Source organism: Hypanus sabinus, chromosome 7 (assembly GCF_030144855.1).
Source record: "Hypanus sabinus isolate sHypSab1 chromosome 7, sHypSab1.hap1, whole genome shotgun sequence".
NCBI classification, from domain to species: domain Eukaryota; kingdom Metazoa; phylum Chordata; class Chondrichthyes; order Myliobatiformes; family Dasyatidae; genus Hypanus; species Hypanus sabinus.
The window spans coordinates 29,478,055-29,505,671 of NC_082712.1; the positions used below are offsets into that span (position 1 = coordinate 29,478,055).

Genomic DNA, 27,617 nt, shown 5'->3' on the forward strand with positions numbered 1-27,617 from the left:
AGTTGCAAATCTACTACAGTTAGTATCCTCAGTTCCAAAACGATTAAAAAGTGTTATTAAAAGGAAAGGTGATGTAACACGATGGTAAACATGCCTCTGTCCCAACTTTTGTTGAGTGTGTTGCAGCCATCAAATTCTAAATTTGTGTATATTTACAGAATACAATTAAGTTGGTCAGTAAAACTATTGAAAATCTTTTCTTTGTACTTTTGTCAGTTAAATAAAGGTTCACGTGAATTGACATACCACAGATTTTAATTTTTATTGCATTTTCGAAAATATCCCAACTTTTCTGGAAATGGGGTTTGTATGTCCTATTTAATGTTACTGTCAGTTAACTCTTTCATCTATTGGATAGACTATTCACGCTACTGAAGTCACTCAGTGCAAAGTACATGAAGGTATTACATGATAAATTCACTGTATTTAAATGAGCGTGTTTAACAAAATATTAAATGTTATCAGTCTATTTGTCCTAACTTCAAAGGATGGAGTGTTTAAGCCAATGCAGTCGGCCCTCCTTGTCTGTGTGGGTTAGGTTCTGGGACCCCCCCCCCGTGGATACCAAAAAAACGCGGATGCTGAAGTCCCTTATTTAACCTGTCCAGTGCCGTGGACTTTAGGACCTGGTGGAGCTCGGGACCCGCAGCCCACTGCTGCTGCTGTTTCTGCTCCGTTGATGGAAAGCAATCACGATTGAAAATAAAGTGGGGGACTTCCAGTCAAGATGGCGATGGTTTAGTAGCTTAAAACTGTGGCTCCGTTTTATTTCTTATCTCCGCACTTCTTTCCTTTTTTTTATACCAGATTATTAAATTTTTTATTCTCCATTCTGCCTGCGTATGTGCCTGTCTTATAATGGCTTCAAAGCTCACCAAATCAGGGAAAAAAGAAGTCTCTGTGACTGGTTCCTCTGCCGAGATTGTCTCCATTTTGGAACAGCATCAACATGATATAATATTTGAATTTAAGTCTTTCAGTTCGTTGGAGTCTAAACTGGATCAAGTTCATTCCAAAGTGGAGGCTCATGCCGAATGACAACACACACAAAATGCTGGTGGAACATAGCAAGCCAGGCAGCATCTATAGGGAGAAGCACTTTGGATGTTTCGGGCCGAGACCCTGCGTCAGGACTAACTGAAAGGAAAGATAGTAAAAGAAATCTCTTACTGTAGCGGTGTGCTACGCGCAGCGTTAAAATAACGACACGGAGTTGGTAAACTGCAGTTAAAGAAGATTTTATTCGAACTTCACAGCCTCGCTTTAAAGCCTCCCTGATCCCGCCCTCCCCGGGCTCGGATGCTGTAGGGGGCACGTACTCACAGTCCCGCGGGCTTTTCCCTTTGTTGGTGAAGCAGAACTGGTGCCCTTTTGTGACTGGCCTTTGTGCCGGCACGCTGGCTATTTGTGAGCTGGTTCGAGTGCGCTAGGAAGTGTGGCGCCACATAACCCCCCCCCCCAGAACTGGCGATACGCCCCCCCAATCTCCACAGTCTGGGCCGGACCCTGTTTGGGAGGTTGGCCTCTGCGCCGCTGTGTTGGAAACTCGACCGGTTGCGCCAAGTCCATGTGGGCCGGTTTGAGTCAGTCCACCGTGAAAACCTGCTCTCTCCCCCCAACGTCCAGCACGAACGTGGACCCGTTGTTCCTGAGCACTGTAAACGGCCCCTTGTAGGGCATTTGCAGCGGTGGCCGATGCCCGCCCCTTCGTACAAACACAAGCTTACAGTTCTTTGGGTACGCAGGTCGGGTTCTGCCCATGCTGTGAAGTGGGTATGGGGGCCTGGTTGCTGAGCCTCTCGCGTAGTCTGCCCAGGACTGCTGCGGGTTCTGCCTCGTGCCCCCTTGGGGCTGGTATGAACTCCCTGGGGACAACCAGGGGTGCGCCGTACACCAACTCGGCCAACAAGGCGTGCAGATCGTCTTTGGGCGCCGTTCGGATGCCGAGTAGGACCCAGGGAAGCTCGTCCACCCAGTTAGCTCCTCTCAGGCAGGCCATGAGAGCCGACTTTAGGTGACGGTGGAAACGCTCCACCAGGCCGTTCGACTGTGGGTGGTAGGCAGTGGTGTGGTGCAGCTGTGTCCCCAAAAGGCTGGTCATAGCTGACCACAGGCGGGAGGTGAACTGGGGGCCTCTGTCGGAGGTAATGTGGGCCGGTACACCAAAGCGGGACACCCAGATGGCAATCAGTGCCCGGGCACAAGATTCGGAGGTGGTGTCAGTGAGCGGGATCGCCTCTGGCCATCTTGTGAACCGGCCCACGATAGGAGGTGTTGCGCTCCGCGCGACACTGGCAGGGGACCCACGATATCCACATGAATGTGGTCAAAACGCCGGTGGGTGGGGTGGAACTGCTGCGGCAGAGCTTTGGTGTGCCGCTGCACCTTGGCTGTCTGGCAGTGCATGCACGTTCTGGCTCATTCACTGACTTGCTTGCGGAGTCCGTGCCAAACGAACCTGCTGGAGACCATCCGGACAGTTGTCCGGATGGAGGGTGCGCTAAGTTACGAATGGAGTCGAAAACGCGTAGCCGCCAAGGTGCCGGGACGACGGGACGGGGCTGGCCGGTGGCGACGTCACAGAGTAGGGTCCTCTCACCTGGGCCTATGGGGAGGTCCTGGAGCCGCAAACCGGAGACTGCGGTTCTGTAACTTGGGATCTCCTCATCTGCCTGCTGCACCTCTGCCAGCGCCTCAAAGTCTACCCCTTGGGAAAGGGCATGAATGTTAGGGCGAGAGGTCACGTCTGCCACGACATTGTCCTTACCCGAGACGTGCCGGACATCCGTCGTGTATTCAGAGATGTAGGACAGATGGCACTGCTGGCGGGACGACCAGGGATCGGACACCTTCATGAACGTAAAGGTAAGCGGCTTGTGGTCTGTGAACACGGTGAAGGGCCTACCTTCTAAGAAGTACCTGAAATGCTGGATTGCCAGGTGTAGTGCCAACAGTTCCCGGTCGAAAGCACTGTATTTGAGCTCGGGTGGTCACAGGTGTTTGCTGAAAATCACCAAGGGTTGCCAGCGACCCGCAATGAGTTGCTCCAGTACCCCACCGACTGCCGTATTAGATGCGTCCACTGTGAGGGCGGTAGGGATATCCATTCTGGGGTGCACTAGCATCGCGGCGTTTGCTAAGGCTTCTTTTGTTTTAATGACTCCTCGTCCCAGGTAATGACCCGACATCAGGGCGAACAGGGGGCACATGATTTGTGCAGCTGAAGGGAGGAAGCGGTGGTAGAAATTTACCATACCCACGAATTCCTGAAGGCCTTTGATTGTGGTGGGACAGGGAAAATGGTGGACTGCGTCTTCCTTAGTGGGCAGAGGGGTTGCCCCGTCTTTAGTAATCCTGTGGACCAGAAAGTCGATGGTGTCGAGCCCAAACTGGCATTTGGCTGGGTTGATTGTTAGACTGTATTCACTCAGTCAAGCGTAGAGTTGACGGAGGTGGGACAGATGATCCTGATGACTGCTGCTGGCTACGAGGATGTCGTCCAAATAGATGAAAGCGAAGTCCAGGTCGCGTCCCACCGCGTCCATTAACCGCTGGAACGTCTGTGCGGCATTCTTCAGGCCGAACGGCACGGGGAGGAACTCAAAAAGGCCGAACGGGGTGATGAGTGCCGTTTTGGGGACGTCGTCCGGATGCATCGGGATTTGATGGTATCCCCGGACGAGGTCTACCTTGGAGAAGATCCGTGCGCCATGCAGGTTTGCTGCAAAATCCTGAATGTGCGGCACAGGGTAGCGGTCCGGTGTTGTAGCCTCGTTCAGCCTGCGGTAGTCGCCGCATGGTCTCCAGCCCCCTGTCGCTTTGGGCACCATCTGCAGGGGGGAGGCCCATGGGCTGTCGGACCTCCGTATGATCCCCAATTCCTCTATCCTCTTGAACTCCTCCTTCGCCAGTCGGAGCTTGTCCGGGGGAAGCCTTCGAGTACGGGCGTGGAGGGGTGGTCCCTGGGTCGGGATGTGGTGCTGTACGCCGTGTCGGGGCATGGCTGCTGTGAACTGCAGTGCCAGAACCGATGGGAAATCCGCCAGGACCCTGGTGTTGGACAGCGTGATGGAGTCGAGATGAGGGGCTGGCAACTGGGCTGCACCCAGGGAGAACGTCTGAAAGGTCTCGGCATGGACCAGTCTCTGCCTCGGCAGGTCGACCAGCAGGCTGTGAGTCTGCAAAAAATCCGCACCCAGAAGCGGTTGGGCTACGGCGGCCAGTGTGAAGTCCCACGTGAACCGGCTGGAGCCAAACTGTAGCTGCACCGTACGGGTGCTATAGGTCCTTACTGTACTGCTGTTCACGGCCCTCAGGGGGGGACCCAGTGCCCTGTTGCGGGTGTCGTAACTCGTCGGAGGCAAGACGCTGATCTCGGCACCGGTGTCGACTAAAAAACGGTGTCCCAACCTCTTGTCCCACACATACAGGAGGCTATCCCGATGGCCAGCCGCCCTGGCGTTTCCCGGGAACTTGCAGGGCGGTCTACAGCGGCGGGCTTCTGCGCCCCACTGCTGGTGGTAGAAGCACCATTGTTCATTGGGCTCCTCACCCCTATCTCTGTGGCCGGGTCGGGTCTGGTTTGCTGCTGGGAGCGTGGCCTGGTGATCTGTGCAACGGACGCCCCACTCACCTTCTTGGCATTCCACAGCAAGTCTGCCCGGGCTGCCACCTTCCGGGGGTCGCTGAAATCCGCTTCGGACAGCAGCAGGCGTATGTCCTCGGGCAGCTGCTCCAGGAATGCCTGCTCAAACATGAGGCAGGGCTTGTGAACGCTGGCCAGAGACAACATCTCATTCATTAAAGCCGATGCAGGTCTGTCCATCAAACCATCCAGGTGCAGTAAACGGGCAGCCCGCTCGTGCCGTGAGAGTCCGAAAGTCCTTATGAGCAGGGCTTTGAAGTCCGTGTATTTGCCGTCCTCCGGGGGAGACTGTATGAACTCCTCAACCTGGGCGGCTGTCTCCTGGTCGAGGGAGCTCACCACGTAGTAGTAACGTGTGTCCTCTGAGGTTATCTGCCAAACGTGGAATTGGGCTTCTGTTTGCTGGAACCATAGGTGAGGTCACAGCATCCAGAAGCTTGGCAGTTTCAATGAAACCGCATGAACAGGTGTGGCGTCGTTCACCTCCGGTCCAAATATCGTTTGGACCGTCGGGGTCACCAATTGTAGCGGTGTGCTACACACAGCGCTAAAATAACGACACGGAGTCGGTAAACTGCAGTTAAAGAAGATTTTATTCGAACTTCACAGCCTCGCTTTAAAGCCTCCCTGATCCCGCCCTCCCCGGGCGTGGATGCTGTAGGGGGCATGTACTCACAGTCCTGCGGGCTTTTCCCTTTGTTGGTGAAGCAGACCTGGCGCCCTTTTGGGACTGGCCTTTGTGCTGGCGCGCTGACTATTTGTGAGCTAAGTGCGCTAAGAAGTGGGTTACCACATTACTATCTTTCCTTTTGGTTAGTCCTGACGCAGGGTCTTGGCCCGAAACATCGACAGCGCTTCTCCCTGTAGATGCTGCCTGGCCTGCTGTGTTCCACCAGCATTTTTTGTGTGGTGTTGTTTGAATTTCCAGCATCTGCAGATTTCCTTGTCTTTGCTCATGCCGAATGTCTTTCTCATCGAGTTCGCTACTGGTGATTTAGAAGTCGTTTTCAGGATTTGGAAGTCATTTGTTCCAGCTTGAGAGAACATAACAGCAAGTTAACATCTGAAGTCACTGACCTGGAAGGTCGGAGTAGACATCATAATCTACAAATCCTCAGCTTGCCAGAGGCTACCAAACATGGATCTCCTGTTGAATTTTTTTCTATTGTACTCTGTGAGATTTTTGGGAACGACATTCTTCCGACACCACTTGAGTTAGACAGAGCTCATCACACCTTCGCCCCTAAGCCAGAGTTGGGCCACAGGTCACGTCCAGTAATTTGTGTTTTCATCGTTATAAGGTGAAAAACCTTTTGATTATGGTAGCACATCGGAGGGGAAACTTGGATTACAAGGGTCATTCTATTTGTATTGTTGAGGATTACGCTCCCCAAGTTCTGAGCCTTCGTGCCAAGTATAAAGGAGTTATGAAAGAGTTTTATAATAGCTCTTTTTTAATTCAGTGAATTTTTTTCATAGCTTTTCATGGGTAGGTTACTGTGGATTATTACTTTGAGTTAAGTTTAATACTTTTTGGTGGAATCATTTTTCTTGTATAATTTTAATTTGTAGTGCTTAAGTTTTCTGGTTTTTGAATTGTTACGTAAATGGAGCTTATGATGATATTAAGAAACTGGAAGTTGGTTTTTGGGGTGGTTATTTTTCTGAAGAGCTTGCTGCTAATTTTTGGTAACTTTCTTGTGGGATTTGAGGCGGGGAGGGATCTCGATTGCCAATAGCATTTATAAAATCTTCAGTTATTTTTTTGTTACTCAGGACATATTTTTGTCCTGATTCTTCTGTTTTATAATTTCACCCCAAAGCTGTTGTTTTAAAGTTTGATTTTATTCATGCCATTTACCCTCTTATGTTTTTTTAAATGATAATGGTTAGTCCGTTGAATTTTATCAGCTGGAATGTTAAGGGATTGATCCAACCTGTTAAAAGAATGAAGGTGCATTCACATCTTAAGCAGCTTAAAGCTACAGTTGCTTTTTTGCAAGAAACATATATTCATAGCTCTGATAACTCTCGTCTCATGTCAAGGTGGGTTGAGCAGCACTTCCATTCTACCTTTCTGGCTAAAGCCAGGGGTGGGGGGGGGGGGGGGGGGGTTGGTCTCAATCCTTATTAGCCAAAATGTTCCCTTTGAGCTTCACAACAAAGTATCTGATACAAATGGTTGTTTTGTTACTGTCTCTGGAAGATTGTATAATTTGGATGATGTGGGGTTTTTTGATCATTTTTTCTCTTTATTGCCTGACCTGAGTTTATATTCTCTTATATTGGGTGATGATTTTAATTGTTGGTTAGATCCAGATTTGGATCAATTGTCCTCTGTTCATAGACTACCAAGTAAATCTGCTTTATCAATTCAGTCCTTCCTTTCTAATTATGGTATTTCTGACGTGTGGCATTTTTTCCTTCTGGGTGAGAGAAATTTTTTTTTACATGTCCATCATACTTTTACTAGAATTGGGTATATTTTAATTGATAACATGCTGATTCCATCTGTTCACTCTTGTGGTTATCAGAGTACAGGTTTCCCGCGCTATTCGAAGGTAGAGCGTTCCTATGAAACGATTCGTAAGCCACAATGTTGTAGAGTGAAGAAGCAATTACCATTTAATTATATGGGAAAAATTTGTGAGCGTTCACAGACCCAAAAGGTAATCTACCAAATCATGCCAAATAGCACGTAAAACCTAAAATAACAGTAATATATAGTAGAAGCAGGAATGATCTGATAAATACACAGCCTATATGATGTAGGAATACTTTTCTACAATTATTGCAGCACTGTCCACCACACCAAAACTCTCACCCAAGCGCTCTCAGCAGCACTCGCGGCAGAAACACACGGTGCAAGGGCTCCCAGCAGAAGCACTCTTTCCAGTAACCTTTAAGCTATGAAGCTACCAAATAACGTATAAAAATACACAGCCTATATAAAGTAGAAATAATGTACGTCTGGTGTAGTTTCACTTACCGGAATCGAGAAGACAGCACACTGCTGATGGTGTGTTAGGCTGAGTCGTCGGAGGTTGGGATGGTGGGAGGTAGAGGAGACTGGGGTGTCACCTCATCGTCGTCTGTTTCCCATCAGGGCAGGCAGGTCACCTTCTATGTCTGCCTGCCTCAATGTCGAAGGTCGAGGTTTGCCGTCTGCTGTGGCTTATGAGGAAGGCTTGAAAAATGATAGTATGCTTGACTGCTTAGCCTCGCGCATTTTTCTATCATACACTTCTTTGTAAGCCCTCAAACCATCCTGCAAATGTGCCCCAAATCTACATACCCTTTCAAAATTAAAGACATACATTTCTGCAATCATTGCAACATTGTCAATCACAGCGAAAATCTCACGCAATTGCTTCCCGTTCTGTTCCTGAACAACTTCATTTTTGGGCCATTGGCTACTGCGTTTGGCTTCTATTGTTATCCTTTCCTCTTCATCTGTCAGTTCTTGGTCATGGGATGCCAAAACCTCTTCAACATCATCTTCGTCAACTTCCAGAAACCCTCAGCCAAACTCACTATGTCCTTACATCGAAGCACTTAATTATGTCTAGTTTTATGCGAAGTGTAACACCCTTACGTGCTCTTTTAGGCTTTTTCGATACCTTAGAACTCATCTTGCTAACGGATGCACAAAATAGATCGACATAATGCACAGATGCTCACAGGTACGTGTTTAAGCACTGCCGTCTAGAATGCAGTTCCAGGGAGGAACTTGGCTGCTCGGCGCACACGCTGCCTTTTTTCCTTACAGAAAACAAGTAACTAATGTAGGTCTTTAATAACGGCGAGTTGATGTAAAGTGAACGTAAAACGAGGGACACCTGTATATTGATTTCAGATCATGCCCCAGTTACCCTGTTTATAATTTTTCCTTGTTTCCCTCAAATGAATAAACAATGGCGCTTTAATCCAATCTTGTTGTCAGATAATGATTTTGTAAAATTTAAGAAGGACCAGATAACATTTTTTAAATACTAGTATGTCATCTGAAATCTCATCTCTGGTTGTCTGGGATACCATGAAAGCATGTCTGAGGGGTCAAGTCATTTCATATACTGTGAATCTGAAAAAAAAGACCTATTCAGAGCGATCAGATTTGGTCAGTCAAATTAAAGCAATGGATAACTATATACTGAGATCAAAAATCATGAACTGTACAAGAAGCGATTGGAACTTCAAATTAAATTTGACCTTATTTCCACTCACCCAGTTGAACGCCAACTTCTCGAAAGTAAGAGCCGGTTTTATATTCAGGGTGATAAATCCAGTAAATTTTTAGTCAACCAATTAAGACGCTCAACAAATTACAAAAATTCGAACGGAAAATGGGAACATCACTTTGAATCATTCTGAAATTAATGACACATTCAAGAATCATTATTCTGGACTCTATACCTCTGAATCTTTAAATGATGATATTTCTGTTGAGCATTTCTTAAATAGTTTAAATATTCCATCACTTTCTTCTGATCTTAAAGCAAAACTGAATGAGCCATTATCACTAGAGGAAATATCTTCAGCCATTTCTGCACTACAGTTGGGTAAAGCTCCTGGACCTGATGGGTTTTCTGCAGAATTTTTAAAATCATTTTACTCACTGCTTTCGTCTCAATTATTCTTAGTTTTATCTGATTCGTTTAAACATGGTAAATTGCCAGCATCATTTAATGAGGCAAGTATCATTCTTTAAGTGAAGAAAAGTAAAGATCCAACAGAGTGCTCTTCATATGGGCCGACTTCTTTGCTAAATGTTGATGTCAATATTTTGACTAAAGTTTTGGCTCGTAGATTGGAAAACATTGTACCCTCAATTATTTCTGAAGATCAAACTGGTTTTATTGAAAATCGCCTCCCTTTTTTTAATAATATGGCATCTATTTAATATCTTATATTCACCCTCAACTGGAATTCCTGAATGAGTCATTTCTCTTGACGTGAAGAAAGCGTTTGATCGTGTGGAGTGGAATTATCTTTTTGTGGTTTTAGAAAAATTTGATTTTGGTCAAAGTTTTATTACATGGATTAAATTGCTATATTCATGTTCTACTGCTTCTGTTTTGACTAACTCTCAGTAATCCCAGCCCTTTAGTCTTAAACGTGGCACCTGGCAAGGGTGCCCTTAAGTCCCTTACTTTTTGGTCTGGCCATGGAGCCACTAGCAATTGCGTTTCGCAGCTGTGCTGATTTGATGGGGATTTGGAGGTGGGGGTGTTGAGCATAAAGTTTCTCTTTATGCCGATGATCTTTTACTACTTATATCAAGTCCAACTACTTCCTTAGCCCTAGTATTTTTACTTCTTAATAAATTTAGCCAGCTTTCTCGATACAAACTTAATTTACATAAGAGTGAACTCTTCCCAATTAACAGAGAAGTACAAATATTAGAATTTCGTGACCTCCCTTTTAAAGTAGTAATTAATGAATTTACTTAACTCGGCATTACAGTATCAAGGAACCTCAAGAGTTTTTTGAGAAAATTCTATTAGAACTATAGAACATTATATGGCAAAAATAGGCCTTTTGGCCCTTCTTGGCTGTGCCGAACTATTTTTCTTCCTAGTCTCACTGACCTGCACCTGGTCCATATCCCTTCAAACCTCTCTCATCCATATACCTGTCCCAAGTTTTTCTTAAATGTCAAAAGTAAGCCCGCATTGACCACTTCCATCTGGCAGCTCAATCCATACTCCCATCACTCTCTGTGTGAAGAAGCCCCCCCCCCCCCCCCCCAAGTTCCCTTTAAACTTTTCACCCTTAACCCATGAGCTTTTTTCCTCCCCTGGCCTCAGTGGAAAAAGCCTGCTTGCATCCATCATAATTTTATACACCTCTATTAAATCACCCCTCATTCTCCTATGCTCCAGGGAATAAAGTCCTAAGCTATTCAACCTTTCTCTGTAACTCAGTTTCTCAAGTCCCGGCAACATCCTCGTAAACCTTCTCTGCACACTTTCAACCTTATTAATATCCTTCCTGTAATTAGGTGACCAAAACGGCACACAATACTCCAAATTCGGTCTCACCAATGTCTTATACAACCTCATCATTACATTCCAACTCTTATACTCAATACTTTGATTTATAAAGGCCAATAAACCTTATCTACTTGTGACACCACTTTTAGGGAATTATGTATCTGTACTCCCAGATCCCTCTGTTCTACTGCAGTCCTCAGTGTCCTACCATTTACCTTGTATGTTCTACCTTGGTTTGACCTTTTGAAGTGCAATACCACACACTTGTCCGCATTAAACTCCATCTGCCATTTTTCAGCCCATTCCTCCAACTGGTCCAAATCCCTCTGCAAGCTTTGAAAACCTTCCTCACTGTCCACTACACCTCCAATCTTTGTATCATCAGCAAATTTGCTGATCCAATTTGCCACATTATCATCCAGATCATTGATATAGATGACAAATAACAATGGACCCAGCACTGATCCCTGTGACACACCACTAGTCACAGACCTCCACTCAGAGTAGCAATCCTCCACTACCACTCTCTGGCTTCTTCCATTGAGCCAATGTCTAACCCAATTTACTACCTCTCCATGTATACCTAGCGATTGAATTTTCCTAACTAACCTCCCATTGCGGTACCTTGTCAAAGGCCTTACTGAAGTCCATGTATACAACATTCACTGCCTTCCCTTCATCCACTTTCCTGGTAACTTACTCAAAAAAATCTAATAGATTGGTTAAACGTGACCTACCACGCACAAAGCCATGCTGACTGTTTCTAATAAGTCCCTATCTATCCAAATACTTGTAGATCCTATCTCTTAGTATTTCTTCTAATAATTTACCTACTACCGATATCAAACTTACTGGCCTATAATTTCCCGGTTTACTTTTTGAGCCTTTTTTAAACAATGGAACTACATGAGCTATCCCCTAATCCTCTGACACTTGACCCATGGATATCGACATTTTAAATATTTCTGCCAGGGCCCCTGCAATTTCAACACTAGTCTCCCTCAAGGTCCGAGGGAGTACCCTGTCAGGTGCTGGGGATTTATCTACTCTGATTTGCCTCAAGACAGCAAGCACCTCCTCCTCTTTAATCTGTATAAATTCCATCACCTCCCTACTTGTTTGCCTTGTTTTCATAGACTCCATTCCAGTTTCCATAGTAAATACAGATGCAAAAAAACCATTTAATATCTCTCCCATTTCTTTTGGTTTCATACATAGCTGACCACTCTGATCTTCAAGGAGACCAATTTTTTCCCTTCTATCCTTTTGCTCTTAACATACCTGTAGAAGCTCTTAGGATTATCCTTCACCCTGACTGCCAAAGCAACATCATGTCTTCTTTTAGCCCTCGTGATTTTTTTCTCAAGTATTTTCTTACTCTTTTTATACTCCTCAAGCATCTTATTTCCTCCCTGATGCTGCCTGGCCTGCTGTGTTCTACCAGCATTTTGTGTGTGTTGTTTGAATTTCCAGCATCTGCAGTTTTCCTGGTGTTATTTCCTCCCTGTTGCCTATACATGTTATACATCTCTTTCTTCTTTATCAGAGCTCCAATATCCCTCAAGAACCAAGTTTCCTTATTCTTTTCATTTTGCCTTTAACCCTGACAGGAACATACAAACTCTGCGCTCTCAAAATTTCTCCTTTGAAGGTCTCCCACTTACCGATCACATCCTTGCCAGAGAACAACCTGTCCCAATCTATGCTTTTTAGGTCCTTTCTTATTTCTTCAAATTTGGCCTTTTTCCAGTTTAGAACTTCAACCCAAGGACCAGATCTATCTTTATCCATGATCAAGTCGAAACTAATGACGTTATGATCACTGGAACCAAAGCGTTCCCCTACACACACTTCTGTCACCTGCTCTAACTCATTTCCTAATAGGAGATCTAATGTTGCACCCTCCCTAATTGGTACATCTATATATTGATTTAGAAAACTTTCCTGAATTAATCTTTTAAAATCTACAAAACAGAGTTTGGCACAGTGGTCACCCCTGTCAATGTTTCTGGTTGGTTGAATTAATGTTAAAATGTATATCCTTCCTAAATTTTTATACTTCAATCTTTATAAATTTTTATTTCTAAAGCTTTTTTTGATTCGTTAGATTCTATTATTCCATTCTATCTATGGAAGGGCAAACGTTCCAGACTTAATTAAGTTCACTTTCAAAAACCTAAAAGGAAAGATGGCATGGCCTTGCCTAATTTTCATTTATATTATTGGGCAGCCAATGTACGTTGTCTTTCTTTCATAATCAGCGTGACTGCCCAAAATGGGTGGCAATGGAGTTGAACTCTAGTAAGGATTTCTCCATTTCTGCACTTCTTGAATCCGCACTTCCTTGTTATTTGCCTAGACTAGTTGTTAATCCGCCTGTTAGACATACTTTGAGAATATGGGCTCAGTTCAGAAAATATAATGTCCTTCACAGTTTCTTTCTTTCTTGCCCTGCTTTACATAACCATCTTTTTCGACCTTCTATGCAAGACTTAACATTTCATGACTGGTACAGAAAGGGCATTAGGTGCTTTGAACATCTTTTCATTGATAATCGTTTTGCAACTTTTGAACAACTATCTGCAAAGTTTAACCTACCTAATATTCATTTCTTTAGATATCTTCAAATTAGACATTTATTAACCCTTTAATATCAAACTTTCCTGAGATGCCCAAGACAAATGTTGTGGACTTCTTTCTTTGTATAAACCCATTGGGCAAATGTTTAATATCTACTATTTGTGATAAGTTAGTAACCTTGAGTAACCCTTTGATAAAATCAGAACTGCCTGGGAGCATGATTTAAATATTTCTTCCTGATAAGGTTTGGGATTCAATTCTTAAATCAGCTTTCTCAACCTCTTTATGTGCTCACCGCTGCCTTTTGCATTTCAAGGTTGTACATTGGGCTCATATGTCTGAAACTAAATTATCACAGTTCTATCCTGATATTATTCCCTTTTGTGATAAGTGTAAAGGGGATGAGGCTTCTCTTATTCATATGTATATGGCCTGTTCTAGTTTGGAGAAATTTTGGAGAGATTTTTTTTTTAACTTTATCTCATATTCTTAATTGCCATTAAAAACTAACCCTTTGATTGCTCTTTTTGGCACCTTGGGTGAAGTTGACATGCATTTGAGTCCAACTAAACGTTGAACATTATCTTTTGCATCTCTTTTGGCTAGACCAGGGGTCAGCAACCTTTACCACTGAAAGAGCCACTTGGACCCGTTTCCCACAGAAAAGAAAACACTGGGAGCCGCAAAACCCGCTTGACATTTAAAATGAAATAACACTGCATACAACGTTTTGTTTTGCCTTTATGCTATGTATAAACAAACTATAATGTGTTGCATTTATGAAATTGATGAACTCCTGCAGAGAAAATGAAATTACATTTCTGCATGCAACAAAAACATTTTGAACTCCGAAAAAAAGACGTTGGGTTGAAGGTTACTTTTAAGTAAAATACTCAACGTCTATTTGAGTCCTTCTTGTATTTATGAAAAACGCCAAACTTAAATTTGCCGCCAGCAGCAAACCAAAAATAACGTCAGCCAGCTGTCAACCTGAAAAATAAAAGGACTATTTCACTGAACAATGAAAACATATGAATATACGCAAAATAATAGGCAATTAAAATATTTATCATCCTTGTTCAGATTGACTCACACCTGACAATGCAGTCGTATTCAGTAGGGATGGATCAATGCTTAGGGGAGTGACCGGGAAGGATAATGTGTTTTTTTCCTCTCTGAACTCACAGAAGCGTTTCCCAAACGATGTTTGCATTGCGATGATTGCAGAATGTAAATACTCCGAATTTATCATGTCGTGACCTTGTTTGAACTCTCTCAAATTGGGGAAGTGAGACAATGTGCCTTTCTGTAAATCTCTGGCAAGCAACGTCAACTTGCGCTCGAATGCCAAAACATCCTCCAACATGTGCAGGGCTGTACATCCTTACCCCGTTGAAGAGCTGTGTTCAGCGTGTTCAGGTGCGCTGTCATGTCTACCATGAAGTGTAGCTTTTCCAGCCACTCTGGCTGTTCCAGCTCAGGAAAGTTGAGCCCTTTGCTGCCCAGGAAAGTTTTCACTTCTTCCAGACACGCGACAAAGCGTTTCAGCACCTCCCCTTTGGACAGCCACTGGACTTTGTTGTGCAGCAGGTGCCCCATCAGTAGCTACTGACACCAGATGGGTGGTCTTTATTCCTTTGGCTCTTAAACAATTCAAGACAGCCTCACAGATGTCCTCCCCCCGTGTTTGGTCTTTTAGAGGTATCAACTCAATCAGTTCTTCCTGTGGCCCGGCAGAGTTTACATACCGGCAGAACAACGCTATTTGTTCAATATCACCTTTGTCTTTAGACTCGTCACAGGCAATCGAGTAGGCCACAGCTGAATTGATGTCTTTAATTTGCTGTCTTGTGATGTCTTCTGCCATTTTTATGGTTCTGTCTTTGACAGTCTTTGCAGAGAGGGGCATATCCCTGATTTTCTGCACAATTTCACTCTTGTTTTTAAAGTCCGTGAATAGATGTTCTGAAATCTTAATGAAAGATTCTTTTATATATTCACCATCTGTAAACTGCTTCCCGTGCCTGACTATTTCCTGAGCGTCAATATAACTGGCGTATGTCGTTGATTTTCCAGACTTCATCCATTTCTGGAAATGATTTTTGCTCAGATCAACCTTCCGCATCAGTTCCGAAACGGCTTTTTTTCTCTCATCTCCATCCGGATATTTTTGAGCAAAGGCTGCGTGTTTATCCTGGAAATGCCTTGCGACATTTGACTTTTTGTTGTTTGCTAGTTTCTCATTACATATTAAGCATACCGGTAAACCAGTCTCGTCAACAGTGAAAGCAAATGAATCTGTCCACGTATCATTAAACGTTCTGTTTTCTTCAGTCACTTTTCTTTTTTTAGAATTCTCCATAGTTGGCTTACCTTGGATCGAAAAATTAAAGAAATCGCGCACTGGCGGGTGTCAGGTATTGGCAGTGGTGACGTATATTAATAGCGATAAAAACACGTTGTAGCGGTGTGCTCACGCAGTCAGTAAACTGCAGTCGAATAACTTTATTCGAACTAAACAGCCTTGCTTTTAAGCCTCCCTCAACCCAGCCCCCATGGACGCAGATGCTGCAAAAGACGCGTACTCACAAACCCCCGTAGGCTATCTCCCTTAGCCGGAATGCTGGCTAATTGTGAGCCGTTTCGGATGTGCCAGGAAATGTGTCGCCACACTTAGATTGTACAAGATCACCATAATCTTCAAATTTAGAATTACATTTCAAAAGCTAACAAACTAACATAAAATACATTTTAATTAAATACTGACCAATTATTTCCCAAAGCCACAGGGAGCCGCAGCACAGAGGTGAAAGAGCCACAAATGGCTCGGGAGCCGCAGGTTGCCGACCCCCGGGCTAGACGGTTAGTTCTTAGATGGAGAGATGTTGCCCCAACCACTCATGCTCAGTGGCTTAGTGATATTATGTCCTGTTTAGATCTTGAAAAGATCCATTATTCACTTCTTAATTCAGACATGAAGTTTCATAAGGTGTGGGGACCTTGAATACTTTCACAATTCCTCTTTAGATTAAAGGTTTATCCTTTTTTTGTACTATAATCCCTTATTCAGCTTTTTGGTTTTATGGATTTTTTTGATGTGAAATACATTGTGAAATACATTATAGTTTAGGTAGTAGGCATTATACTTTAATATTTACAGCTCTGGTGACAAAAAAAGCTCTGATTAACTTTTCTTTACATTGTAATGGTTGGCTTGGAGTTTCTTAATAGTTTCTTAAGAATACATACACTTAAGAGTTTTATGTGAATTGAAAGGCAAAACATATACTATATACCAAGACAAACGCTTGACTAACTGACGCTAAATAATATCGGATGTACCTGCTCAAACGACGAGTGCTGGAGAGAGAACTTCCACTTTTTTCGATTCCCAATCTGCGGTGACATCCTCCCACATACTTTAAATCACCTCTAGATTACTTATACCTAATACAATGTAAACGCTGTGTAAATAGTTGTTATACTGTATTGTTTAGGGAATAATGACAAGAAACAAAAGTCTGTATGTGCTCAAACAACAAGTGCTGGAGGGAGAGCTTCCTGGTTTTCCCGATCCGCGGTTGGTTGAATCTGCACATGTGAAACCCGCAGATAAGGGCTGTATAGTAAATTTTCATTTTTGGAGTAGGTGGTACATTAGTGTAAATGGTTCATACTGCTGCTCACAGCTGCAGACACTGGTTTTGATCCTGATCTTGGATGCTGTCTTTGTGGAGTTCGCACCTTCTCCCTGTGGGCATATGGCTTCAGTTTTTTCTTCATGCCAAAGACATACAGCATAATCGCTGGTAGGTTAATTGACTGGTGTAAATTGCTCCAGTATTGTTCGGTGGCAGAGAAAATGAGAGTGTAGGGACAGAGTTAATGGCAAGGTGAGAGGTAAATGTGATTGGTGCAGATGAATATTTCCATGCTTACAACTATCAGGTCAAGTCACTTTTTATTGTCATTTCGACCATAACTGCTAGAACAGTACACAGTAAAAACGAGACAAAATTTTTCAGGACCATGGTGCTACATGAAACAGTATAAAAACTAGACTGAACTATGTAAAAACAACACAGAAAAAAGCTACACTAGACTACAGACCTACCCAGGACTGCATGAAGTGCACGAAACAGTGCAGGCATTACAATAAATAATAAACAAGACAATAGGCACAGTAGAGGGCAGTAAGGATGTCAGTCCAGGCTCTGGGTATTGAGGAGTCTGATGGCTTGGGGGAGGAAACTGTTACATAGTCTGGTCGTGAGAGCCCGTCTTTTCCCAGACGGCAGGAGGGAGAAGAGTTTGTATGAGGAGTGCATGGGGTCCTTCATAATGCTGTTTGCTTTGCGGATGCAGCATGTAGTGTAAATGTCTGTAATGGTGGGAAGAGAGACCTCAATAATCTTCTCAGCTGACCTCACTATCCGCTGCAGGGTCTTGCGATCCAAGATGGTGCAATTTCCAAACCAGGCAGTGATGCAGCTGCTCAGGATGCTCTCAGTACAGCCCCTGTAGAATGTGATGGGAATGGGGGGTGGGGGGGGTGGGAATGGACCTTCCTCAGCCTTTGCAAAAAGTAAAGACACTGCTGGGTTTTCTTTGCTATGGAGCTGGTATTGAGGGACCAGGTGAGATTCTCCACTAGGTGAACACCAAGAAATTTGGTGCTCTTAATGATCTCTACTGAGGAACCGTCAATGTTCAGCAGGGAGTGGGCGCTCCGTGCCCTCCTGAAGTCAACAACCATCTCTTTTATTTTGTTCACGTTCAGAGACAGGTTGTTGGCTCTGCACCAGTCCGTTAGCCGCTCCCCCTCCTCTCTGTATGCTGACTTGTCCTTGCTGATGATGATAGTTCTGCCTATCCGTAATGGCATGTCATTTGCAGGATAGGCAATTGATTTACATTTTTAACATGCATTCTGCTCATCAATTATGACTAAGTTTGGTATGTTGTGAACTGCTGCAGAACAATAGTGTTCCTACTGTGTAAAGTAATGATTACTCCGCTTGTAGGATTTTATCATTTCCCATAATGATTTGGGCAGCATTTAGCATGAGACTGCTGCAGCTCGGGGTATTACGGAGTTCAGAATTCAGTTCCGGTGAGGAGTTTGCACATTCTCCCCATGACCACGTGGATTTTCTCCAGGTGCTTTGGATTCCTCCCACAATCCAAAGATGTACTGGTTAGTCAGTTAATTGGTTGTTGTAAATTGTGTGATTAGGCTAGGGTTAAAAAGGTGGGTTACAGGGCCAGAAGGGCCTGCTCCATGCTGTGTCTGAACAAAAATGGGCATCTTTATAGCTGCTTCTCTGAAATTTTTGACTTTATGGATCTGGATTTGTGGGAAGCTTGTAACTTTTCAAAGTTTGTTTTGCTTAGAAAGGTTGAAAGATTACAGGAGAAATCTCAAACTCTCTTGTTTGTATTAATTCGAATAACTTCTTGTAAGGGCAGGAGTAGCACTTGTCACAATTGCAGGGATAAACGCCGGGAGGGAGATCTGTTGGAGAGGGATGAGTGAACAAAGGAAGTCAGGTAGAGAGCAAATGATCCCCGTGGAAAGCAGGTGGGGTGCGTGGAATGTGCCTACTGATAGGATCCTGTCGGTTGGGGTGAGAGACAACATATGGGAAATGAAGGAGATGCAGGTGAGGGCAGCATTAATAATGGTGGAAGGGAAAAACTATTATCTGAAAAGTGAGGACATCTCAGATGTTCTGAGATGGAGAGCCTCATTCTGAGAACAGATGCAGCAGAGGCGTTGGAGTGAGAGAAGGGAATAGTATTTTTACAAGTTACAAAGTGGAAAGAGGTGCAAAAAAGATTACCAAGAGCCAATGTAAAGAATGGTGGTAGATGATCTATCTTCAATGATGGAGTCCGAAAGATCAAGAAAGGGAAGAGAGGTGTCAGAGATGGGCCAAGTAAATTCAAGGGCAAGATGGAAGTTGGAGGCAAACTTGATGAAATTGCTCTGCTCAGCATGGGGCAGGAAGCGGCAACAATGCAGTCAATGAGAAGGGAGCATTACCAACATAGTCTTGGAACATAAGAGTTCTTAACATTTCCGACAAAATGCAGGCATAGCTGGGGTTTGAACTTAGCTTTATTTCAATAATTTCTCAAGGCAAAGGGGATAACTTTGCCTCACTTAACAGAAGTTTTTGTTTAACTGTGGCTACATTTTAGTCGGCTTCATCTTGGGTATTAGCCACCGTAGTATCCAAGACATCTTCAAGGAGCAGTACCTCAAAAGTTGTCGTCCATTATAAAGGATCCCTATGACGCAGGGCATGCCCTCTTCTTGTTACCCTCAGGAAGAAGGTACAGAAGTCTGAAGGCAAAATACTCAGCAATTCAGGAACAGCTGTGTCTCCTCTGCCATATTTTGTTATAGAAAATAAATTGGCAAGGATAGTGCACGATATTGGCTGACAGGCAGGAGGCAGCGAGTAGGAATAAAAGGGGCCTTTTCTGGTTGGCTGCCGGTGACCAGTGATGTTCCCCTGGGTCAGTATTGGGACGACTACTTTTCACATTGTTTGTCAATGACTTGAATAATGGAATCGATGGGTTTGTGGCATAGTTTGTGAATGATTCGAAGATACGTGGAGCAGTAGGTAGTACTGAGGAAGCAATGCGATTGCAGCAGGACTGAGACAAATTGGAAGAATGCGCAAAAAAGTGGCAAGTGGAATACAGTGTTCTGAAATGTATGATAATGCGTTTTGGTAAAAGGAACAAAAGAGCAAAGTATTATCTAAATGGGGAGAAGGTTCAAACATCAGAGGTGCAGAGGGACTTGAGAATCCTCATGCAAGACTCACAGTAGGTTAATTTACAGGTTGAGTCTCTGGTAAAGAAGGCAAATGCAATGTTGGTATCTATTTCAAGGGGAATAAAATATAAAATCAGGGAGATGATGCTGAGCCTTTACAAGACACTAGTCATGCCGCACTTGAAGCATTGCCAACGGTTTTGGGGCCCCTATCTCAGAAAGGATGTGTTGTCATTGGAGAGAGTCCAGAGGAGGTTCATGAGGATGATTCCAAGAATGCACAGGTTAACATGTGAGGAGGGTTTGACAGCTTTGGGCCTGCTTGCTGGAATTTGGAAGAATGCGGGGGCGGGGTGATCCTTTTGAAGCCTGCCGAATATTGAAAGCACTAGATAGGGTGGATGTGGAGAGGATGTTTCTTATGGTGGGGGCATCCAGAACTAGAGGGCACAACTTCAAAATTAAAGGACAACTGTTTATAACAGAGGTAAGGAGGAACTTTTTAAGCTGAAGAGTAGTGAATCTGACACTGATTGCAGTGGAGGCTAAGTCCATGGTATTTTTCATGCAGAAGTTGATTGTTTCCTGTTTGGTCAGGGCATCAAAGGATATGGTAAGAAGGCAGGTGTATGGGGTCGACTGGGATCCGGGTTTAGCCATAATGAAGTGGCGGAGCAAGCTGAATGACCTTATTCTGCTCCCATGTCTTGTAGTTGTATCTCCCTTCTCTTGTGTCTCCATACCTTTGACTGTTCAATTAAAGAAAAAAATGCTGAGAAAGTATGTTTGAATAAAATTTTAACTATTGCCATCCACCTTCAGAATTTTAGAGATTTTCTAGTTATGCAGGAAAGTCTCAGAGGTGCTTGTAGCAAAAGGCTGTCTCATTCTCCATAAGCTGGTGACCGTAATTATAAATCTGAACTGTGTGATCCCTGCACATTTAAATTCTTGTTACTGACTTACTCAGCCACTTACTCAGCGTTTTTTTTAAATTGCAGAGTAAATTGCATCCATATTGCTCAACTGTAGAGCCCGAATTGCTGGTGTTTTTAAGTTTTAGGGATAATATTTTTGATAAAATTCAAAAAGAAAGCTTTGATTTGAAGGATAATAATGATCCTGCATAATTATTTTTGTTTTCCAGAAAAGATTAAAGAAGAACCTTGCATTAAGAAAAAAGCAGTTGAAGAAGAAAAAGCCATTGCATTTCCTTCATTGTCTGAATCTACTGGAAATGGCAGCCAGGATGTCGATCCCAATAAAATTCCAGGTCTGGATGGTTTTCCTGACAGTGAGCCAGCAGATCCTTTGCCTGAACCTCAGGTGCAGGTTCCAGTCTGTCCTGCACCATCCACTGACTCAAATCAAAAAGAGGTCCAGCAAATCCCAAAAGAAAATGAAGTGAAGAAAGTTAGCACACCTGCGCAGGTTCCAGTTACTCATCAGCAAACATTGCCGCATCGTTCTGAATCTCCGGCGCAGATTAAGAACTTCTCACCTAATGCTGTGGAGGCTAAGCCGGCTGTTCATTTAGATGTTGTTGATCGCCCTGTCCCTGTGACAAATTCCCAGAAGGCAGCACAGCCATCTGTTTCACAGAGTTGCAAGTCCCCCATTACAGTGATCAATTTAACTCCTGAAGCTATAAAAGAGAAGCAAACATTTTACAACAAACTCTACAAAGCTATAGCATGGAAGCTGGTGTCAGCTGGTGGTTTCAGCAATGAAATTAACCATTTAACTATTTTGAGTAACTGCATACAGTCAAACAAGGAAACACTTGAAAGTATCTGTGTTCCCTTGAAAGATATATCTGAGCTGCATTTACCACAAAGCTCTGCCCGTGAAGGAATTGTTTGTGAATTACGGTGTAAATCTGTTTATCTAGCTACAGGATATGGTAAATGCAAAGTGACTGCCAAGGATATGGCTGCTAAGGAGGCTGTGAAATTATTTTTGAAACACAAGGTTACAGTGAAGACTTGTAAAAGAAAATTCAAAGGAAATGAAATTGAGGATTTAGTACTTTTGAGTGATGACATACATCGGTTAAACTTAGCTCCTGCATTAATGAATCCTTTAGAATCTTCTACAAGGTAAATGTACTTGTAAATGTTACTTCAATGAGTTAATTGGAAATATTTTATATATATGAATACATATTAAAAATTTGAAATCCGTTTGTTACTTGATTGTAAAAGCGAGGCACTGCAGTTAAATTTATGATTTGAATTTCTGTTAACACCAGATTAAAGCTGCATTGCCCGACAGTTTCTCAAATCGATAGAATTACCCAAGTAAGATTATTTTTAGGTTGTTATTATAAATCTATTATTCTGTCAATAAACATTGGTCTTGAAATACTCTTCAAATTGTTGTAATTTTCCCATTGCTACCGATTGTTCTAAAGGAAAAACACAAAAGCATAGCTCTAGCAAATACAATAAGACCGCAAGAATCTTTCCATCTGTAAGTCAGGCTAGGGTACATTTTTAAACTAGCTTTACAGAGGTTAAAATGTTGTATAATTTTATGTTCCAAACTCATCACTGTAATAGAGTTGCTTTATTTAAACATGATTGTGATTTTAGTGTGGATTGGAATTGATCACAGGCAGTCAAAACTGGTAGATAATTTTTATTGATATAAAAAAAATCCAATTTAAATGCCTACTTTTCTAAAATGACATTCAAGATAGTCAAATCAGTGTGGGAAGAAAAGTGATGAAATCTGCATCTTGAGGTAGGAGAGCCCTATGCTTTATTCCCAAATTTGAATAGCTTTATTCTCAGATGCACACCTCCACGAGTTAGTGTAGAAGGAGTATTCATATCATTTTTATTGTCCTGATTTTCTAGTCTTTTTAAAATGTATTGTGAAAATGTGTGCTCTATTTCTGTTTAAAGTAATGTTGCATACAATTCAGTTTTAAGTACAGTCCCAATTACTTTAATACTCTGCACATTTCTTTCTTTGCTATTTATAATTTTCTGCTTTGGTCATAATGTAAATATCTTGCCCTCTGCTCTTATCTAGATTTAACTCATCTATCTAATAGAGATGAATATTTATAAAAGGATCAGGGAGGCATGAGTGGTGAATGATAGGAAGTGTATTGAATCCAAAATAATGTTTTAATTAACGATCCAATGCAATGGTCTTTTCATTAGGTTGCAAGAATCTGAATGATATGGTTTAAAATTTTTAGAATCTACAATTGGCAAGATTTGTATTTGGTTCCAGGCTTTTCGGCCTTAATACTGGTGTGTATAGACAGTACCAACATGTTATAAGATAAACTGAGCTGTAGATAATAAAGACACGATTGCCATTGTTGCAGCCCAGTCACACATTAGAAACTCAGTTTTAATGTAATATTTTTGACTGTTTCTTTAATCCTGATCAGATACTGGATGGATATTTAACAGAGGTTCCATTATATTGTGATGAGTATGTGAAATTTGTATTATCTCCTTGGATTTATGGAAATCAGTAATACTTCATTAATTTATTTGTTTTAGAATGTAATAATTAGAAAAGTGGTTTTATGAAGATTAATTGCAGATGATGGTCAATGTTTCATTCATTGTATGCAAGCTTTGTATTTGTTTTCTCCTGTGATACATGTAAACCAGATCTAATCATTAGATTGCATCTAAATATATGCCAAGAAATCCACAATTATTAACTCAAAGGATACTAATTAGTTCTGAATTTTATTGGAATTTATTGGTAATTATCTTATTTTGCCTGTGCTCCAAACTCCTAAATCTGAGAATATCTCTACCCTATCAAATAATTTCCTAATTTTTATATCAAATCATCCATTGGTCTCTGTTTCACTAGAGAAAAGCATGCAATCTTGCAACACACAAAATGTTGGAGAAATTCAGCAGGTTAGGCAGTGCGTTTAGGGCTGAGACCCTTCCAAGACTTGATTTTTTTTTCATTTTAGATACAGCCTCTGTGTTCTAGAATCAGGTAATCTGTTTTGTTCAGGTGAGTTATGGATCTGTGCTTTAAAATACCTTTGCTTTTCCACTTTCAAGCACTTTCTGAGTGGCTTCCTTATTCTTCCTACCAAAATATATTGCCTCAAAAACATGTTCAACAGCAATTCTATGTATTACTTTTCGCCCTCCGATATTACTGCATAAATTTGGTGTTGTCCGCAAATTTGAGTTCTCTTCCAATTCTGAATTTGTGAACGATGCTGTTCTATGCACTGATTATCTTTTACCACTTTCCCACGTCTTCCTACCATGAATGAATATCATGTAGATGAGTAATGTCTCTTAAAATGAAGTAAGATTATAGTTAATGGATTAAAATAATCTTCTGTCTCAAATGCAACTGATATGCTTTAGTAATGAGATGGTCAAGCTTTATTTGTTTTAATTTTCATTCAAGTTAATTTCAATGAAAAATGCTCCACTGAGCATATTTTAAAAACAGAAATAATGGCCAGAAGTATTTGGATTAGGGTCATCACTATTTCAGAAAAAGTTTGGTTGCATCGTGTCTGTAAAATAACAAGGACCCGACAGTATTAATTTTTCTTCAGAAATGGTGTTTTCAGAATTCTATGCTAAATACATTTGACTGTTAACCTCCTAAAAACGGGTTTTGATCTTTAATCCGGAAACAACACATACCAGTGTCTGCTTTTATGTTTTGCCTAAACGTATCTAAAAGTAAAGTCTATTCTATCGATATGTTGCTATTTTGGGTTCAGATGGAATGTGTATATTGAATAACAATGATTCATCTTTTGTGAATTTAAATCAAAGTTGAAATTATAGATAGTGCGAATAGCAAATCGCTTTTGTGTCTGTGAATCCCTTTTCTGACCTTTTTCATTTGAACAGCATAAAGTTGATATTAGAAAAATAAGGCCAAACAAATGGTTGCCACCCATGAGAGCAATACTTAATGGCCAACACCATTGAAGACCTACACAAATGTGCAAATCAAATCATGAGTGGGCTGCTTTTTAAAAAGTTGCAGTGTTACACCTTTAGTTGAGGTCAGATGTAGTTTATTTGGCAGTGCTTTTCCTATTTAGTTTGTCCCTTTCCACTGAGAAATGAAGGAAGTGCTGCACTTTTGTATTTTGTATGTCGGTGCAGATTGGTTGTAACTAAATGTTAAGGATAATCAAAAAATATAAACAGCAAATGCTGGAAAACTGAAATAACAAACATAGAAAATGGCACTGGCAAAGAGATTAGAAAAGTTGGCTTTAAGTTGCAGAGAGGGTGGGAGAGAGTAAAGACACAGTGTTCATGGGGCAAATAGAAGGGCAAAATGTAAAGAAATGAATAAAATCTATGAAATAATCTGAATGAAGATACAAGTAAACAAGAGTTGAAAAATGCAGAGCTGTAAAGCTTGTCCATCTGTGTTAATAGAATTTTTTTTTAAAACTGAAGCAATATCACAGAAGGATTGACAGATGGGCTACCCAGTTGAGTTTTATTTCTAGTTATTATTACTTGGCACTTTGTGGAAGGTTGCTCTCAAATCATTCTGGGAAAGAAAAAAATAATAATTGCAAAATTTCTGAACTTTGATGTTAGTTCACCTAATATTAAGGTTTGTATCCTGACAATGAATCTTTAGCTAAAGCATTAATCTCAAATTCTTCAAAAAAAATTATGAATACTTTTTTCTTATGCTCATGGTGTACTAGCAGTGTAAGTTAATAGTTCAAGTACTTTGTTGTATTGTTTAGTCCAGGACCAAGGTAATATGAGAAAGAATATTGTCAAAATTGTATTTCATGATGCAAATTTGTGCCCCCACCACCACCATTTAATGTAATCAGCTAACTGCTTTTTGAAATGTTAAAAATGTTGTATTAACAGTGTAGAGGCCTGCCTTGCTATTCTAACAACTAATGTAAATGAACATGAAGGTAAGGCTAGTCTAGAATAGCAGACAAAATTAGATTTTCTCCTTTTTCGGTTTAGTACATTTTTGTTTTAGATTGAGTTGCCAGCAATTTCTAAACTGTTATTTTGCATGTTTGAAAGCACTAATGGTCCATAGCGGATTCTGATCCTATCATAAAGGAGTTAATATTTCTGGCACAGACAGCTTCCTGTTCATTCAGGACAAATTCTTTCCTCTGTTTGTTCTTTGCTTTCTTGCTGTTACTAGGCGTTGAGCAGGACTTGCTTCTACTCCAGTTTTGGATATTCTTAAATGATGGATAGATCCTTTGTGGGATTCACAGGTAGAGCACGAGAATCTTGATGGGGTGGGTGGATAGTTTGTGAGGTGGTGCCACCATTTCCACTGGACCTCTACATATTGCCAATAATGGAATTTCAAGTTCACTCCCAGACTAAGTGCTGTGCCTTGATTTTGAGTGGTGGTGGACCTAGAATTCCCACAGCTTTGCAAGAATTTTACACCCTTTCAAAGAGCATCTTTGTTGTATTTCATCTTCCTTCTTGATCATTCATTACTGTGACAATGCTTGGGGTAGAGTACCAGTATTGGGAGTATGAAGTTGGGCATTCAATAAATAAATAAATAGATTTAAATGATATGATGGAACTAGCTGAGCATAATAACACCGTGATGCCATTGTTTGACAGGGTACACTGACTTAGGTTCACTTATCTCGCCAATACATTTGACACACTAGAAGCTCTCATTTTTGAAGGTTATTTGTACTGAATTGATATCAATATCTGGCAATATATTTTTTAAACAAAAACTACTGATGTGTTGTATTCTACTACAATATTGTGAGTTCAATTGTTTTGTCTGTAATCTATTACAGAGTTGTAAATGTAACAACAGTTTTTAATGCTAGGTTTGGTGTGGACCTTTCTAAACTGCTTTATATGTTTATGTAAATTGATTTCTAAAATGATATATTTGTATAAAACAAAAGCATCCATTCTTTTTGTTTTGTACTCTTTTAATAAAACATTTTCTTCTTTCTTCTGTGTTTCCTGATGTAGTGTTGAGTTTTTATTTTTTGTGTATTATAAATTTATTCTTGCAGAAAGGAAGATGCATCAAAGCACTTCATATGGAAAAAAAAATAAAGAAAAAATGGTTAAACTTCCCAAGGAATTGAAATGCGTTTGACAGGTCAAGCTGAATCAGTGGAGGGCGACAGTTGACCGAGGGCTCTGATATAAAATGTCAAGTCTTATTTTGTCCCATTTGAAGCTGATTGCTTCAAACTTTTGCTTTAGAGTGGAATAGGCCAAAGGACAGATTTGAAAATTTAAGATGAGGCTCTTGAAATATGCTGAGAAACCAGAATGTCTTTGACTACTAGAAAATACAGATGGACTGAGATTGATCTAAATACAATAGTGATGGAATTTTCTATATAGATATACAAATATTGTATATTTCAGAACATATTATTTGAATGGTAATTGATTAGTTTATGGAAACCATTGTGGCTTTCTGGAAGTGGACCACAAAAATATGCAGGCAGAAGTGGCTGGTTTTATAGTGAAGGTTTCTATTAAAATTGGACCTGATGTTGGAAACATTAATGGGTAAATGGTTAAAGTGATAATGTGAGTATTTGGAGACAGTAATCATAACTCTGAAGTTGCAAGGTAATTAT

General features: G+C 41.6%; 1 protein-coding gene across 1 annotated transcript in view; it reads left to right on the plus strand.

Moving 5' to 3' along the window:
- cdkn2aip (CDKN2A interacting protein) overlaps positions 1 to 26,978 on the plus strand; it is a 43,710-nt gene extending 16,732 nt beyond the window's left edge. Inside the window, exon 3 of the mRNA XM_059974326.1 lies at positions 21,159 to 26,978. Within this exon, the coding sequence (XP_059830309.1) occupies positions 21,159 to 22,114 (956 nt within the window). The 3' untranslated portion in view covers positions 22,115 to 26,978. The remainder of the gene's footprint in view (positions 1 to 21,158) is intronic.
- Positions 26,979 to 27,617: the final 639 nt, after the last annotated feature.